The sequence below is a fragment of the Crinia signifera genome, chromosome 1, assembly GCF_055691185.1.
Source record: "Crinia signifera chromosome 1, ASM5569118v1, whole genome shotgun sequence".
In the NCBI taxonomy this organism is placed as follows: Eukaryota; Metazoa; Chordata; class Amphibia; order Anura; family Myobatrachidae; genus Crinia; species Crinia signifera.
Window position 1 is genome coordinate 298,040,550 of NC_139217.1, and position 11,880 is coordinate 298,052,429.

The 11,880-nt window shown below is 42.1% G+C and overlaps 1 protein-coding gene across 3 annotated transcripts in view; it reads left to right on the top strand.

The window, feature by feature from the left end:
• Positions 1-11,500, top strand: part of SPATA6L (spermatogenesis associated 6 like) — a 130,655-nt gene extending 119,155 nt beyond the window's left edge. For all 3 annotated transcript variants that reach the window (XM_083186006.1, XM_083186007.1, XM_083186008.1), the window contains 2 exons: positions 6,320-6,404; positions 11,385-11,500. In XM_083186006.1, the coding sequence (XP_083042132.1) occupies positions 6,320-6,404; positions 11,385-11,386 (87 nt within the window). In that variant the 3' untranslated portion in view covers positions 11,387-11,500. The remainder of the gene's footprint in view (positions 1-6,319; positions 6,405-11,384) is intronic.
• Positions 11,501-11,880: the final 380 nt, after the last annotated feature.

Sequence of the window (11,880 nt, forward strand, 5' to 3'; positions counted from 1 at the left end):
ACTACTTCTAAACATGCAATTTTCACCACAGCCACAAAAAGGTTTGCCTGGTGTGTATGCTAAATGTTGACGGCTTGGTTAATGCAAGCAAAAACTATATAGTTGTAATTGGCATCTATTTAGAGATAATATTCCCAGACCGTCAAACACATACTGCCAGTCCTACAAAATAGGAGTGGTGTATCCTGTGGCTACTTCAAAATAATTTCAAAATATGAATACCATACCATATCCACAAAAAAATCGCCCAGTGTGTATACACTAATTTTCAGTGGCTTTGTTTGTATGGATTCAATGCACCTGGATTGAGTTTCCAACTGTTTAGCAATAATGTTGCCAATTCCACTAAGGTATACCACCAATCATATATTGATACATATGAGAAAAAACCTGTCGCATGTACAGCTCAATTATGCCGTCCTGAAGTGCATAGACATAGATACAATCTGTTTAGGAAACAATGTTGCCTGTTCTAAAAGAGCATTTCACTGATCATGCACGCAGAGAGTGAATCACTTAGCCTTCTGATGATATAGTTGCATCGTCTCCTCTGTCCCAATCCATATATGGGGTCCCATCAGAGTCAAGTGTATGTGTGACGCGCGTTTCGCCCTGGATACCGAGGCTTGTTCACCCACGTGGTCTCGCTGCCGCTGGGCTGTGTTTTGTAGCGCTACATTGGCGCCTTTACTGTGACGTAGAGGATCATATGTCTCCTAATAGGATTATTTCTACTAAGACTGCCTCCCCCTCGTGGGGCCGGCTCCGCCTTCTCCGGCTCTCTGTATGCATCTGAGTAGCGAATCCCTATCTACCCAGCCATGACGCTCTCCTGGTATAGACCTCACCTGCGTCCCTACGTAACTTGCGTCCTCCCTGGGTAACGTTGCTAGGTTACCTACAGTCCCGTTCGCTGCTAGTTATGGTGATATATTCTGATATATTGCGGCTTGTTTACAACTTTATAGAAAGGAGACCGCAACTAATTCTATCCTCCACCAAACTAGTGCTCACTTTCCACCTACCGTGCAAAATCTCCCTAGGGGGGAATTCCTGAGGTTGAGGAGGAATTGCTCAGACAAGAAGATATTTGAGACACAGGCGCAGGAGTTGACAGAAAGATTGATGGAAAGAGGCTACAGCAAAAGATCGATTAAACGAGCCCGGAAAGAGGTATCAGGCACAAGGAGAGAAGCACTTATCTTCAGTAGGAAGAAGAAGGAAAACACAATAGACAAAATTCGCTTTGTGGGCAAATACTGTAATGAATGGAGACAAATCCAGTCAATAATTCAAAAACATTGGTCTGTCCTTCTTCTTGATGAAGACTTAAAGAAGCTATTGGATCCCAAAGTCGCAATGAGCTGGCGACGATCACCAAATTTAAGGGACCAGTTAGTACATAGTCATTTCCTTGCAAAACCAGCCAAAACGGAGAAAACGGTAGGATCTTTTCCATGTGGAAATTGTAAGGCCTGTCAATTCATGTGTAAAAGAGATCAAATACAGGACAGGTATGGCAACATTATGAGAATCCGGAACTTTATCAACTGTAATTCAACAGGAGTCATATATTGCATTGAATGCCAATGTAAGAAAAAGTATGTTGGGATGACCACTAGAGCCCTAAAACAAAGAGTTCTCGAACATGTGGGAACCGTGAGAAACGCAACATCAGATCTCACTAAATTTAAAAAATTGACATCAGTGGCGCGTCATTTCCATCAAGCACATAACAACTCATTCACAGGCACAAAAGTATTCGGCCTGGAGAAAGTTACTCTAGGCATCAGAGGTGGGGATCTGCAGAAAACCCTACTACAGAAAGAAAGTGAATGGACATTCAGACTCAATGCATTGGCTCCTCAAGGCCTCAATGAATATATAAACTATCAGATTTTTATTTGAGACCTAAAATTACAACATAAAGGGACCACTTCCGAACCATAAGAACATCAGACCAGAGAACAACAAGATCCTTCTCCTTTTCTTCTCTCCTTATTATTCATCATTAGTTTTTCACTCTCCCCCTCGTTCCGCGTCCCCTCTCCTTCCTCCTTCTCCTGTCTCCTTTCTTCTAAAATAAAATCCTTTTTATGAATAAAACATCATAATGATCAGCATCTTAGCTAACTTTAATTTCAATATGGAATTATTCCAACAAATGCTAGATAGGGACCAGGGTCATGATAATCAACCGCCACTACCCATAAGCAAGAAATATCTTGAAGGGTAGATAAGATACGGTTATATCAACACGCAGAAACAATTGGATAGCATAATAACATCTTGCATTAAGAACTGAAGGGAATAAGTATTCAGATATAGTCTCCTTATATCAAAAAAAAAATATTTTTAAAAAAATACGAAAAAATTCTTCCTTTAAACAAAAAAATTGTTTTCACGGTTTTTCACGTTTTTTTGCAATGGCACCCCTTTTTTAGTGTATAGCACTATTTTTTCAAATTATGTCATATAATCACAGAGTATGATACAACAATCATAAATTGAATTCACACAATAAATATGTAGCAATAAATAGCTCAAAGCACTTGGTCTCAAGTGTTACTTATAACTATAATAATTTTCATAAATTCTTAGCACTAAAGGTATATGTATGTGTGTGTATATATGTATGTATATGTGTACATATATATATATATATATATATATATATATATATATGTGTGTGTGTGTATGCGTGTATATGTATATATTTTTTATATTCATCTTATATCATTATTAATTTTTTTCCCCCTATTTTTTCTCATTTATCATATTCACATAATTATGCACATACACATCAACCTCACTTATTTAAATTAAATCACTTTTCTTATAGGAGGATTAAACCAACAATTATAGAAGCAGCGCAGGACTATCCAATTTTAGGTCCCAAGAAACATTGGAGTTCGTTATAAACAAGCCGCAATATATCAGAATATATCACCATAACTAGCAGCGAACGGGACTGTAGGTAACCTAGCAACGTTACCCAGGGAGGACGCAAGTTACGTAGGGACGCAGGTGAGGTCTATACCAGGAGAGCGTCATGGCTGGGTAGATAGGGATTCGCTACTCAGATGCATACAGAGAGCCGGAGAAGGCGGAGCCGGCCCCACGAGGGGGAGGCAGTCTTAGTAGAAATAATCCTATTAGGAGACATATGATCCTCTACGTCACAGTAAAGGCGCCAATGTAGCGCTACAAAACACAGCCCAGCGGCAGCGAGACCACGTGGGTGAACAAGCCTCGGTATCCAGGGCGAAACGCGCGTCACACATACACTTGACTCTGATGGGACCCCATATATGGATTGGGACAGAGGAGACGATGCAACTATATCATCAGAAGGCTAAGTGATTCACTCTCTGCGTGCATGATCAGTGAAATGCTCTTTTAGAACAGGCAACATTGTTTCCTAAACAGATTGTATCTATGTCTATGCACTTCAGGACGGCATAATTGAGCTGTACATGCGACAGGTTTTTTCTCATATGTATCAATATATGATTGGTGGTATACCTTAGTGGAATTGGCAACATTATTGCTAAACAGTTGGAAACTCAATCCAGGTGCATTGAATCCATACAAACAAAGCCACTGAAAATTAGTGTATACACACTGGGCGATTTTTTTGTGGATATGGTATGGTATTCATATTTTGAAATTATTTTGAAGTAGCCACAGGATACACCACTCCTATTTTGTATGACTGGCAGTATGTGTTTGACGGTCTGGGAATATTATCTCTAAATAGATGCCAATTACAACTATATAGTTTGGGCTTGCATTAACCAAGCCGTCAACATTTAGCATACACACCAGGCAAACCTTTTTGTGGCTGTGGTGAAAATTGCATGTTTAGAAGTAGTATTGAAATCCTCATCAATCTGTCCTTTAAGGAAAATCCAGTAGACACCATCAGCATAAATTGATCAATCTGTTGGAACCACATTTTTACCAAGCATGCACAGTACATGCAGAGATCACTAGAATATGGAGCCTCTTGTATAGAAAATACAGCTATTAGTGAATTCAAAAGGAATACTATTTGCTTTTGTTTTGGTGATATTGGAAATTATGAATTAAATCTTGCAGAATATATCTGTCCTCCTTCTTTTTTCCTAATCTAGGGGACTCTCATTGCTGACAGTCCCAGGCAGAGTACCCTTGCACTGGGTCAACTAACAGGGGTGCCACTGGGTTCTGCCAGCAACAGCAGATCCCCATATCTTCTTTCACTTACCCAATAAAGACCCCGCCTATTGGAGGAGAACCTCTCAGATCCGTTCACTGTCCTTAGGACACACGGCTGAGTTTAAAAGGCCCACCAAGGGGAATTGATTGGTGAGCTGTATTTTTCTATACTTCACTCTAATTTTATTCTCCGAGTACCCCCAAACATGACTATATGAAATACTCTATTTAAGAGGGTCATGATTACAGGTACCCCCATCAGAGCAAGTAAAAATATGTTAAAACTTCGCCACTAAGTTTTTAAATTGCATTAGAAAATTACAAAAAAATGTTTTATACTTTATGATTTGTATCATTTGTACATAAAATTCAGCTGGGAACCTAGAATGTCTCATAGGGTGTACTAGCCCACAATCTGAGTAACATTAAACATCCCGGCTGATACATTGATACATTTTTTGGCACGTGGTCAAGTGTTTAGCTGGCAATTGGTGCATCCATACTGTATACAGCTGTCAACTAGAATGTCTTAATATATAAATTAGTAAATTATTTAAAGAGTGCCCCAAAAAGAGAGTCATCTTTTTCCTTCGTGTTTTTGTGTACATTATACCTATGACTCAAGGGAGCACCACCAATTAAGAATACATAATACATTTGAGTACTATAAATTATCTTATATATTGGTTTCAAATTGATATAATAATACTTTCAGTCAGTGCGAGAAGTTTCTTTCCCCCTTTTCCCTACCCAAAGGTATTTTTAAAGTTGCAATAATTTACAAGGCATGGTTATGCCTTGTAAATGATTGCCCCTCCTGCACTGTATTACATCCTGCACTGCTGCCGAACTCAGACTTCTTTACATTCTGCCCACTGTCTTTATTAACTAGTCAGTTATTTGCTAATATTGCTTTGGCTTCTTAATGGAAAGTGATTGTGTTACTACTGCAAGAATGGCATGCGGATGCTTTCTTCCGCATTTAGCCAGTATACTTTGAGTCGCATCACACATGGCGTATGAGAGCCACTAAGGTCCTATGCTACGCCACCAGCGCTAGGTTTATTTTCCACCTTGAAATGGCATCTTTTTAGCATCACTATGCAAATGAGACACACAAGCAGACTATGCTGATTAACATGATATGCTGCATACCTCCCAACTTTGGCTGAGCCGGAGGCGGGAGGGAGTTGCTGCACGCCGCAGGCGCGCCGAAAATTTCGGGGGTGTGGCCTAATTTCGGGCGTGGCTTATACTCGCGGCTCTCTCGCGAGGCCACACCCCCATTTTGACGCTATGGGGGCATAGACGATGTGCGCATGCGCACAGCGTTTATTCCCCGCTGCTTAGCAGCCGACAGGGGAGACTCCCAACAGCCCCCCCCTCACAGCGGGACACTGCCGGCCGCGGGAGGGACAGCGGGACAGGCCCTGATAATCGGGACTGACCCGCTGAAATCGGGACTGTTGGGAGGTATGCATGCTCTATGGCTATATTTTGTATGCAACTGCAGCTGTATCTGCATGGGAAATACTGTAACATAGCATTTTCATGTGCAGATTTAGCTGCAGTCACACACATTTTGCATGACATTTTAATTATTATAGTCTGCTTGAGAACAACCTTTATAGCATAACAGTGCTAATATGCATTTTCAGGGAAAAAGATGCACCAAAAATATTTGGGTAAATGTGTTTGGGACTAGGTGTGACAAGCCTGAATAATGCCATCTACCTCAGTATAATTCTCAGGTGCTATGTAATACGTATCTATAGCATTATAGACATTATAGATAGTTAGGTATGAAGTCCCGGCAGAATATCGACACATACTGGTAAATGTTTTTACTATACTTCCAAACCTAACACTTACTCTAACCTCCTTCTCCCACAACATAGCCCTAACCCCTCCCCCACAGCAGTCTAACCATGACCCTCAAAGTCTTCTGACTGATGGGATTTTTACTGCATCCCTTAGGCAACGACAATAAAGTTTTGGGCTACAGACTACTGGGCTGAATTTTGGAAAAGGCATATTAAATGTTTATGCATTTAGTTAGTTAATATTATTTGAAAATGAAATGGATTTACAGCAATTAGAATTTAAAATGTACTTTTAGGATATCTCTGAGAATGAAGTGGATCAAATTCTTGAAAGATCGTCAAGGAAGTCACCTAACAACAGTTTAGAAAAAGTTTCCTTCTGTAAGTGAAGTTATGTACTTAATGGATTTTGGGGGGGAACGCACAAATAACATTGACGATGATGCCACTACTATGCCTCTTACCTTGTCTCTGGACTCACCGTTAACTGGCAGCATTATAGCTAGTTGCCAGATCATCCCTTTCTATAAAAATGGGACCATGTACTGTAGGTCTATCTATGTACACTAGTTTAATAAACACTGTTCTTGGAGAGAGTGACTTAGATTAGCGAGCTCCACATAAATCATTCGATGGTCGGTGACCATCAATTGATTTCGGGCACCCTCGCAAGGCTGCAAATGGATGTTTATGCAAAACGTCCATTCGTAGCTCTGCAGGGAAAATCGTCGAGTAGCGGTGGGGGGGGGGGGGGGGGGGGGGGTGATAGGTGGGCAGGCAGAGTTGCAAGGCTCACAAAGGTACAGAGGCACAATGGGTGGGCATTGTCATGTCAATACTTCAGAGGGACCCATAGACTTGGGCCGTTGGTTAACCCGCAGATGACCCCGCCTTACTCTCTGTTGAGGCCTTGCTGAAAGCAGTTTACGTGCCTTGAGACAGAGTTAAAATCCTGCTAAAGTATATTGTATTAGTTTTGCTGGTGGTCAAACGATTGTGGCTGGAATGACCCTGTCCTGCGCAGTCAGTTTTGCCTCAGGCTATCCGAGCAAATTAAGGATAGTCTCATTCAATATCCTATTCCCGAGACTCTGTGCAAGCTCATCTCAGGGAAAGGAGAACAGAGAGAGGGGCTAATGCTTTGCCCAGTTCTTGTGTATTCACTCCCTCAGAGGATATTGAGGAGCCCATACCGCTGGGTCTTTCCAGAATGTCTCCTGAGGATACAACACGTAGATTCAGCCTAGAGCACTGTCTATACTACAGCGGTAAGGGAGATGTGGTGCGTGTCTGCCTGAAAAAGCAGGGAACCGCTCAGGCCAGATGAACATTGAGGGGGTTCATCTAGGCCTTCAGATTGTCTCCTCATAAAACTGTTAGTACCCGCTAAGGTATCTTTTGCTGGTCGGGACTTTTCAGTCTCAGCATTCATTGATAGTGGAGCTGCCGGGAATTCTTTGGACAACACTCTAGCTCAGACACTTGGCATTCCGCAGCTCCAGCTCCAAAGACCCATTACTGTGCGAGGTCTGGATGGAAAGTCCCTCTCCAACAGGGTGATTACTCACCCGACTCCTCCCATACAGTTGACTGTGGGCGTGTTACACTCTCAGGATTAAGTTCTCCTGCTGGTTACCCACTGTCTGACTGTTCCACTAGTTTTGGGACACCCCTGGCTCTCTAACCATAACCCAACTATCGACTGGAGGTTAGGGGAGGTATTTCGTTGGGGCTCCGATTGTTCCATGAAATGTATTATTCGCCCTGTGCAAGTCACTGCAGTAATACAAGACGGTATTCCTGCTGCTTACCAAGACTTTACAGATGTCTTTTCAAAAGGTAAAGCAGATGCCAGGTAAAGCAGATATCAGATCTTGTCCCAGGCGCCCGGTTACCTAAGGGAAGACTATATGCACTGTCTGGTCCAGAAATCAAGGCCATGGATGAATATCTGGGGATGAGTGGAAGTTGGCATTCAGCACGCACTCTGGACACTATGAATATCTTGTGATGCCTGTCCAATGCCCCAGCTGTGTTCCAGGATCTAATCAGTGACGTCCTCCGTTACTTCCTGGGTCAATTCGTGGTGGTATACTTAGATGATATTTTGATTTATTCCGAGTCTCGGAAACAGCACTATCTCCATGTTCAACAAGTTCTTCAAAACTGCAGGGAGAATCATCTGTATGCCAAACTTAAGAAGTGTGAATTTGATGTCACAGAGGTATCATTCTTGGGATATATCATCTCGTCTCATGGATTTTCCATGGATCCCACTGAGCTCCAGGCAGTCCTAGATTTCGCTAAACCCACTTACCTGAAAGCTATCCAGAGGTTTTGCCAACTATTACTATTCATGCCAATTTTGGTCTCTCCGTTTGTGGCACTTACCAAGAAGGGAGCCGATCCTTCTATTTGGTCACCACAGGTGGAACGTGCTTTTTGGTCGCTAAGTAAGCCTTTGTTTTTGCACCTGTTCTTACACACCCCAACCCAGATCTACCATTTATTGTTTAAGTGGATGCCTCTGAAGTGGGGGTAAGTGAAGCTCTGTCCCAGGAAATTCATAAGTCTTTGGAATTACATCCGTGTGCCTTCATGTCCAGGAAGTTTTCTTCTGCTGAAGCCAACTACGATGTTGGTAATAGAGAACTCTTGGCCATTAAGTGGGATTTTGAAGAATGGAGGCACTGGCTTGCGGGGGCTAAGCATATAATTACAGTGTACACAGACCACAAGAACTTACAGTACATTGTGTCAGCTATGCATTTGAATTCCTGTCAGGCTCGCTGGGCACTGTTTTTTACACAAGGTGCCCCGATCTCTGCCTGTTGGGCAAATTTTGCCATTAACAGTTCCAGCCAGGCCATGGTCACACATTGCCATGGATTTTATTGTGGATCTTCCTGTCTCCTCAGGGTGTTAAGTTATATGGGTGGTAGTACACCAGTTTAGCAAGATGGCTCATTTTGTTGCTTTATCTCGATTGCCATCCACCCAGGATTTAGCAGTCCTGTTTGTACGTCATGTAGTCAGGCTCCATGGGCTGCCCATGGATATTGTCTCTGACCATGGACCACAATTCATTGCCAATTTCTGGAAGTCCTTTTGCCGTTCACTAAACATGATACTCAGTCTCACTTCCTCGCAATCCATTGGACAGACATAACCAGTCTGTGAAGCAATATTTATGTTTTTATGCTTCCAAGTTTCTGTCGCCTATGCACCTTTAAAGTGGGTAATCTGGTGTGGTTGTCTACCTGTTACATCAAGCTCCGGCAGCCTTTGGCCAGATTAGGACCCAGATTTATCGGACCATTCCGGGTTATTAAACAAATGAATCCAGTAGCCTTTCAGCTTAAATTGCCTAAATCATTAAAATGCTTCAATACCTTTCATTCTTCATTACTTAAATGATTTGTCACTTCCAGGAAGTTCCCACAGAGAGCCATCAGGGGTAAAGCTCTTGTGGATTTACAGGGCCAGCAAGAATTCCTGGTGTAGAAGGTGTTGGATTCAAAGTGTTCTCGGAACAGCTCTATTTTCTGGTTCATTGGAAGGGGTGTGGACAAGAAGAGAGGTCCTGGGTCTTGGATAAGGATTTATATGCCACTAGACTCAAGAAAGCCTTTTTTCAAGAATTTCTTCATAAGTTTGAATTTAGGGGTTTCTTAACCCCTGCTCAAGGGGGGGGGGGGAGTACTGTTAGGAGTCGGGCAGTTGCCGGGTTAACAGGAGACTGAGTTTGGCTGCCGCAGCTAGCAGCTGCCTTAACTTAATCAGGCAATTGCTGTAGTGGTTGGTGGACTCTCACATTTAAGAAACTTCCTGTGAGCCTATCCCTGCTGGTAATAGCTTCTTGTAGCCTGATCTCAAGCCTCCTGTGTATTCTGCTCCAGTGGATTCCCTGGTCAGTTTCCAGTTTCTCCTGACTTTGTTCCAGATTACCTTGGATCCTCTGCTGTCTCTGTTTCCAGCTTTTGTGGTACCATGAGTCCGGAGGCTTCGCCGAACATTGCAGTCATTGCTGCATCCTTTGTACATACCTTTTTTGTAATGTGTTCTGTGACTTAGTCAGTGATTTCTGTTATTTCTGCCGTTTATGGTTTATTTACCTTAGTCACGTTCTGTGACTAGGCCGCTGTATCCTTAGCGGGTTTTCGTTTTGTGACGGTGTCGCAGGTCGTGGTGTTACCACACATCTTTAGTTGTTTCTGGTATGCAACAAATTCACATTTATTCTGCGGATGTGCCACTCATAATTTGTTATTTTCCCTGTACTTTAGTTGTGGTATCTTACATCTTAGTTTTAGTCAGTTTTCCTCTTATCCACTCAGTCTCGGTTGGTGCCTTGTTCCCCTGTAAGACCTGGTGGCATCGGAGTTTGGGCAGACCTAATTTAGCAATTCACATGTGGTTATTATAGGTGAAGCCTAGCTTTGCAGGCACCAACTGACAGCTGTGGAGAGTTAAGGTGGCCATACACATGCAGATTTATCTGCAGATCTGTCTGGTTGAACAAAAACATGGTTATGGATGAGAGCAAATGACAGTTGACCATTTGCTTGGAAATGCTGGAAAACTGACAAACTGTCACTCATCCATAACCATGTTTTTGTTCCAACCAGCCAGATCTGAAGATAAATCTTACTAGTGTATGGGCACCTTTAGTCTGTAGAAAAGGGGTTGCTGTGGTTTCATTACACAATCACAGCTCCACAGGCTTCTCTGGAATGCTCCACTCACCACCCTATCCTGTGGGTTCCAGAGATCCAGTTCCAACAGTGGGGCAGATGTATTAAGCCTGGTGAAGAGATAAACTGGAGATGAAGTGGCAGGAGATAACATACTAGCGAATCAACTCCCAACTGTCATATTTCAAACATAGCTGATTGGCTGTCCATTTTCTCCTTTCACTTTATCTCTAGTTTATCTCTTGGCCAGGCTTAATACATCTGCCCCAATGAACCTAGTGGGAAAATTGGGGGTGGTGATGGGGTGCCAATTCTCTTTTTTGGCAGAGGGCACCAAAAATCTAGTTACGGCTCTAAGATCCACTGAATATTCATGCCAATGCAGCTTATCAATTCTTAAAGAACAAGAAACATAGGTATAGGAACACGTTTCTACAATGCTGTAAATACTGGTTAAGCACACAAAATGTGTACCTCCAGTGTGTAGGCAGGGATGCATTTTTTTAGGCCATCTATCAGTCATTTCTACTACATTTATTTATACCTCTCCATGCAAATACAAATATTCTAAACTATTCATAAAAACCACAGGTAACTAAACGTCTGCACCTCAGCTTACAAATATATGCATGGTTATAATACTTTTTGTTTTATTCCTCATGTCAAGAACTAACATGGATGGTGTGCAGCCTTGGACAGGTCTTGGACAGGTCACTGCAGCTGATTCTGAATGTGCTGAATCTATGCAATATAATGTGTGCAAGTAAAATATTTATTTATTGCTGCGTGTGTCAAATTATTTACATTTTTCATCTTTTATAAGTAACAAATATCCATGCTAAATAAAATATAGTACAGAAACTGATATGCTTGTTATAATATTGTATTGTTTGTTTCTTTGTGGCTATAATTTCTTATGTAGCAAAGCATTGCCCGGAGTGCTTTGTCAATACTGCAACCAATGCAGCGCACTCTGTGGAGGTTATTCTGGTTGACTCGCAAGGCTGCGATTTTCACAAGGGGAGCATGTAAACTAGACTGTGCGACCACTCAAACATTCCTAGTTGGTCGCATTCCTGTGCGACCACTCAAACACCCCTAGTTATAGCAGTGTGTTCAAACTTAAACAACTGATTTGAAGCAAAAAACATATACAGATGGAG